The sequence below is a fragment of the Eptatretus burgeri genome, chromosome 13, assembly GCF_056783735.1.
Source record: "Eptatretus burgeri isolate ZD-2024b chromosome 13, Ebu_testis_v1, whole genome shotgun sequence".
NCBI classification, from domain to species: Eukaryota; Metazoa; Chordata; class Myxini; order Myxiniformes; family Myxinidae; genus Eptatretus; species Eptatretus burgeri.
The window spans coordinates 75374797-75381897 of record NC_140973.1 but is presented as its reverse complement, the minus strand read 5'-3'; the positions used below and the strand labels follow the sequence as shown (position 1 = coordinate 75381897).

The 7101-nt window shown below is 40.2% G+C and overlaps 1 protein-coding gene across 2 annotated transcripts in view; it reads left to right on the top strand.

The window, feature by feature from the left end:
• Positions 1–683: 683 nt before the first annotated feature.
• The window catches only part of DUSP11 (dual specificity phosphatase 11), a 34924-nt gene continuing 28506 nt past the window's right edge, over positions 684–7101 (top strand). For both annotated transcript variants that reach the window (XM_085853115.1, XM_085853114.1), the window contains exon 1: positions 684–975. In XM_085853115.1, coding sequence (XP_085709241.1) covers positions 824–975 — 152 coding nt within the window. In that variant the 5' untranslated portion in view covers positions 684–823. The remainder of the gene's footprint in view (positions 976–7101) is intronic.

Sequence of the window (7101 nt, the reverse complement as noted above, 5' to 3'; positions counted from 1 at the left end):
TGGGCATAAGAATTTATCATTTCAGCGAAATCAGGGAGGGGGGTAACTTGAAATCTTTACACCGGTGGAGGATGGTGGAAGGAAGCGAAGGCAGGTGTCGTCGTTAAAAAAGTTGTTGTTGTTGTTGTTGTTGATATAAAATGTAAAAGAAAACCCTGACTCTCAAAATAATTTCGCAGCGCATGAACATTTAATTCCCATGAGACTCGGGACGGGCTCCATCTATAAACACACACCTACCGATATAACTGTTCTTTCGGAACCGGAATGTTGAGTGTCGTAAGCTTCCAGATTCGTAACAATATCGTTTTGAATCCGACTACGGCGGCCATTTTTCCTCACAGAGCGAAGCAATTACTTGCCTGCCGAGCTGCTAGGCGAGCGGCTTGCCAAGCGGTTGATACGGACCGACTCGCTTACAATGTGTTCGCAACATACTTGCTGATAGGTACCACAGATATTGGAAAATAAGTAAACTCTCGTTTACGATATATGCATCGAGGGAAGTGGAGTATATAGATCACGGATGTTTTTTTTTTTTAATCGATAATTAATGCGGTAAAAACTGAAGGCGTTACGGATCGCCGTAACGCAATTCTACTATAGATGGTCAAAATAAATCCCAAAATAAAAGCTTACTCTGCGGAACTGTAAAATCGTAGCGGAATTGAGTGTGTCGTCACTTCCGCCGGAACAGCCTTGTTTTTAACATTTCACTATCCGCCGAAAAGGGAGAATTCAGACAACGTTGTTTTAATATTTAAATTACTCAGCGTGTCATAATTGTCGTGTTTGCAACCTTTTCGGGAATAGAAAAAGTGAAATGAACGTTTTCCTTTTCCTCGAAAGGTTTTCTTCACGAATAAAAGTCAGAGCACTTCCGGGTGACGTGAGTAGATTCACATTTTTACAGCGCACGTCTGTTGGAGGCAAACGTGGCAACACCAGAAGAATGAAATACACTGTTCCTGATCGGTAAATGTCTTCACTATTTGCTGTTCGCCTGTCAAAAACACCAGGACAGTAGTTGCTGTGTGGTGCAAGTAGCATAACCATCTGTTCCAACATTGACCTCGTGCCGGTTCCAAAGTTTACAAACTTGTTTTTCTTGTCCCAGCCTTCCTCTTTTTACACATGGGAAAGGAGAATGCATGACAACGAAGATCGACTTTAAAGATTTATTTTTATTTCCATGGTCGTTCGCTTTTTGTGGTCTCCGCTTGCTCTGAATGATGAACATGGGTCTTGGGTTATCGTGTACGTTTGGTTTGGGTCTGGTTAACAAAACAAAACTAACCATTCTCACGGATTTCCTATTTTGTTGAGCAACACGCGATGGTAATATAGCCACCTGCTCGTTTCATGATCCCAATGCAATGGATTTCCACCCCCCCTTTCTTTGTCCCCCCTTCATTTCATTTCCCCCCCCCTTCATTCTCTCCCCCCTTCATTCTTCCCCACCCTCTTCATTGTCCCCCCTTCATTGTCCCCCCTTCATTCTCCCCCTCATTCTCCCCTCCCCTTATTCTCCCCTCCCCTTATTCTCCCCTTCCCCTTATTCTCCCCTCCCCTTATTCTCCCCCGCCTCATTCTCCCCCCACATTCTCCCCTCTCTCATTCTCCCCCCCTCATTCTCCCCCCTTATTCTCCCCCTCCCCTTATTCTCCCCTCCACTTCGTTCTCCCCCTTCATTCTGCCGCTTTCTTCGTCCCCTCTTCTTCGTCCTCCCCCTCCTTCCTCAACCCCCCTTATTCCTTCACCCTCTCCCCCATTTCCCCTCTTCCCCTTTCCCCCTTCTTTCTCTTTCCATTTCCCAAACAGTTATCCCTTCTCTCCTCATCCTACGTTCTCCATCACTTTTTTCTTCTATCATCTTCCTTTTGTCACTTTTCTTTTTCTCAATTTAACCACTTCAAACCCTCTTTAGTGTGTACCTAATAGATGGATCCAAGGGAGGCTGAGAACCCCTGTGTCACATTGATATCTCTTGGAAAAATCAGGTTGTGATTTGTGAAATTTCGAGTGGGGGGGGGGGGATAAAATTGATAGATATCATGGGGGGTTTTTTTTTTTCTTTTCTGACTTTTACAACTTGCAAGCTATACATAACAACAACTATATAAAGCTGAGAAGCCACATTACGATTTAAACTGGAAGGGCACTTGGAGCGCAAACCTCCAATCCAAACCTCTGCAATGCCTGATGCATGAGAACATATTGGACCCAATATATTTTTGAAATATCATGCTATAGCTATACAGTATTATATCGTTTTTGTTCCAATCTCTCAATGGTGAAGAATCCCTTAAAAAAACAAATAATTCTCCTCTCCAGATCCAGATTCAGATCTTCACCAAAATCGAATCAATTTGTCCTTGTCACACACCCAACCTGTCCACCAAGTTTTGTCTGAATCTGTCCACAACTTTTTTGAGATATTGTGCACACAGACAAACAAACAAGCAATCATAGACTGGTACTTATGAAATCATCAACTTGACCTCTGACCTTGTCTAATAAAAGCTGTCTCGAGAGAAGGTAACGACGCAAACCAGAAGTTTCTACGATGATTCTGTACCAAACCATCAATAATCGAATGTTTGACCTCACTGTGACCTTGACCTTTGACCGATTTTGACCAAAATCTAATCAGCGCTAGCCATCACCCTCCTGAATCACCTGGTGTAATTTGACATTGGTAGCTTCTTCCGTTCTCGAGTTATTGTGCCTACAAACAAACACACACACAAACAAACACACAAACAGATGACGGAAGTCATCAATATACTTACGAAATCTAAAGATTTCATAAGTAACAAACAGACAGAGAGAGGTGAAAACATAACCTCCTTCACCTTTGGTGATGGAAGTAAAAACTGACAGTTATTTCCCCAACAGTTGTGGTGAACCCTAACCCTAACCCTAACAGTTATTTCCCCAACAGTTAGGGTTACCCTAACAGCTAACCCTAACCCTAACCAAGCTGTTTCTCCCAACCTATCTCCTTCCCCCCCATACATCAATTGTAAAATTGAGACTCATTTTCTTCCCCTCCCATACAAGCAAATGTAAAATTGAGATGATGAAAGATTGAGACTTACTGATTAAAGCACTTCTTCCCTTTCATATTTTCATTCCACTCAAAGAGCGAACCAACAAATATTTGCCCATGTTCTACTTTAGGGAATAACTTAATTTTCTTATAACATTCATTTCCAGCGAGTATATTCACAAAGAATAACTTGGAACTTGGTTATTGGGTTAAGTATCTTTGTTGAGCAGAAATGAAATGATAAACTTCTCTTAATGCTCTTATTTTTCATGGTCTTTCCAAATTCAACATTATGTGTTATTTTATGCAAGTTTTTCTCAAAATAGTTCAAAGCAGGCTGTTTCATTTTCGTGTTAAAATGAGTCAAACTGCTTGAGAACCGAAGCAAAAATGCAACTCATTTCCTATGTGAGACGCACCCTGAAAAACCCATTGTTGTGTAATCTCTCATGATGTCATCAACTCGAGGCTATTTATTACCAAAGCGACCTTCGTTCTTATTCAGTCTTATTCAGAGAATTTTGAGTCTTATTCAGAGAATGGAGTATTTAGAAGAGAACTCTGACCTTGCAGATCAATCGTTTTCACAAGATGACAGGTGAGATCGTTGAACCCATTCATTATATGTTGTTTTATACAGAATTAAATCACTATACAACCAATAATTATGGTATGTCTTTTTCTAACAGGTTGTCCCTAATAAGAATATCGTTGATAACTGATCTGGAACAGGAGGCGTTTGCATATCACGACGAGTGGCAAAAAATGAATGACTTTCTGAAAGGACATTCAATCGTTTAGAAGAGAATTGAATGACATTTTTGTTGGCTGGAAAGAAGTTCTCTCACGTCCTCTGACCTTGAATGAGTCGAGTCACAGGTGAGAAATTATCCCGCTGTGTGTGTGTGCGCGCGCGCCCGTGTATGTGTGTTTATATGTGTATGTGTGTATGTGTGTGTGTGTGTGTCTGTCTCTCTGTCTTTATCTCCCTCTCTCTCTTTATCTCTCTTTTAGTGGGGCAATTTAGCTAAATATAGCATAACAATTGTGCATTTTGTGAGGAAAGCACCAAATTTGGCACACTAGTAGCCTATCATATTATGAACAGATTTGGATATTGGGCCATCTCAAATTCAGCCGCTGATGGCTGTGGCAGCCATTTTCCACTGCCATCAAAAATTTTGAGATGGCCCAATATCCAAATCTGTTCATAATATGATAGGCTACTAGTGTGCCAAATTTGGTGCTTTCCTCACAAAATGCACAATTGTTATGCTATGTTGCCCCACTATCTCTCCCTCTCTCTCTTCCTCTCTCTCTCCGTCTGTCTCTATCTCTGTCTCTATGTCTGTCTATATCTCTCTTGAGTGTTTACTCATTATTATTATTATTTATTTTTTTCAGTTTAAACACCTGTCTGGATGAACCAAACACACAACTTAATCTTCTGGAGGAATCTGACGTGACACTCAATCTTCTGGAGGTAAATGTTATATTTATTATTTTATTAATATCATAATATAATCTTTATATACCCTAATTGTTCTTCCCTCTTTGTTTTGAACAGAATATGTTGACAGAGTTTCAAAATCACAAACCATCAGACTGTTGCGAAAGAAGATTTTGTTCAATGTTTGTAATCTTGTTTTATTATATACTCGTGCGTGCCCGTACGTGCAAAAAAAAAAGAAATAAAAAAGAAGACGAATTGTGACGTCAATTAGTACGTGTGTGGCGTGTGTGAAACACGTGCCCGTACGTGTGTGAAACACGTGCCCGTACGTGTGTGGCCGTACGTGCAAAAAAAAATAAAAAAAGAAGAATTGTGACATCAATCGTGATGTCAAAGCACCGTGTCCTGTCATTGGTTTGGTAAATAAATGGCCATAACTTGGGAACCACTTGTCCGATTAATATCAAACCTTGAAAAGGCACATCCACAGGGCCCCAGCAATATACCTGGCAAGTTCAATGAGATCAGACTAGTGCTTGTCGAGAAACAGCGGTCGCAGACACACAGACACACACACACACACACACACAGAGATTGCTGGAATTATAGATAGATGCTTTCCTTATAATTATTTGATTTTGAATTACAATAAAAGAAGAAAGGAGATGTAAAGGTGGGGGAGGGGGGCAGTTGGGGGAGGGTTCGGGTTGGAGGGGGTAGGTGCGCTCCCCCAATGACCCACCACCCCCCTCATCCCTCTCCCCTCCCCTCCCCATGTGTGTGTGGGGAAGGGTGGGGGTGGTGGGTCAAAGGTGGGGGCGCACAGGGGGGTGGGGTTTGTGTGGGTGGGGCTTGTGTGGGTGGGGCTTTTGTGGGTGGAGTTTGTGTGAGTGGGGTTTGCATGGGTGGGGCTTGTGTGGGTGGGTGGGGCTTGTGTGGATGGAAATGGCATGTATGGGGTTTGTGTGGATGTGGCTTGTATGGGTGGAGCAATTTATTTTTAATTAAATAAACATGTTGTGTGTGGGAACTAATAAACTAATCACTAATTATGTGGAGATGATGGATGTGGATGTGGCTTATGTGGGTGGGGTTTGCACAGGTGGGGTTTGGGTGGATGTGGCTTATGTGGTTGGGACTTGCGTGGGTGGGGCTTGCATGGGTGGGGCTTGTGTGGGCAGAGTCAAAAAAAATTTCAATTTATCTCTGTCTTTTGTAATTCCTGTGAATAAAATGAACCTAAAATCTCTTCCCCCTTTAAATCACATAATGGTAAGTCCAAGGAACTGTACCGATGGCATCAACAATTTAAAAAAGTTCATTTGTTCATCGCTTGGTATAACCTTTTACAAAATGAGATTTCCACCTGTATATTCTTACTATATCACCAACTCTGAACTTAGGCTTTCTGACATTAATCTCTTTTTCATATTTTTTAATTTTGTAAATGTTTCTGATGGCTTAGTTTTCGTTGAGGTATTAATCGTGTCATTGTACTTCTCTACAATGTCCTGAATTAAAGCTAACCATTGTAGAGAACCGAGTTGAGTAAATTTTTTATACAGTCTCTCTTTTAAAGTGCGATTAAAATGCTCAATAACAACCGCTTTTCCTTCATTAAAGGTGCTGTATAATGTAATGTTATTTTAAAGAAAATTCATAAATGTTTTGTTGCAGAACTCTGTACCCTCAGCAGTCCACAATTTTTTCGGTTTTCTCTTGCTTTTATTGAATATCTGTTGGAAAGCTAACATAAGAGTATTACCTGTTTTGTTTTTCAAAGGAACAACCCACGCATATCTACTCCTCAAATCAATCAAGGTTAAAGCATACTTGTACCCCTTATCATTATTGAGTTCAATTCAATCAGTGGACCAGATATAATCAACTTCCTTGGAATAAACCTTCCTTCTATGAAACTTTGTGATTATTGGTTTATGTAATTCATCAGCAAATTGCTCTTCAATCTTAATGACATCATTAGAACCTATAAGTTTTTTTTAATTTCCAAGCCCAAGTTTCAATTTAGCACTGATCATCTTCTTCACGATGAACCTATAAACTTTTTCTCTCAAGGTTGGATTTTGTATCAGAGACAAATTATACAATATTTCTCTATCGGCTTCATGTTTTTCTTCCAACGTCGTGTTATTTCCGTAATCAATATCATGCTTCATGCACACTTCATCAACCCTATTGATAGGTTTGCTCCACGGTTTAGGATTGTCAGCCTCATCTAATCTTTTATTTAAGTTTGTTCCTGGACCACAGAAAGAATACCCTGGTAGATGTAATTCCCCTGGTATTCCAGTTGTTGTAAATTTGCTTCCTGATAAAAAGTTTTGTATATCTCCCCCTCGATTGTGTTTGGTGATGAATTCGCTCTTTTTTGAGCCACACACTGAACATGTACCTTTTTGTATAACCCTATAATTTTTACTTTTAACATACGAGATATTTTTACTCTTGGTTTTCTTTTTACATTTGAGACAATAACTCATTTATTTATGTGAAAAATTCCAACAGAGTGCGAAAACCTTTTTAGTTTCCAACATGCACATTTGAATCTTAATTTTTAAAACATAAAGAATCCTTG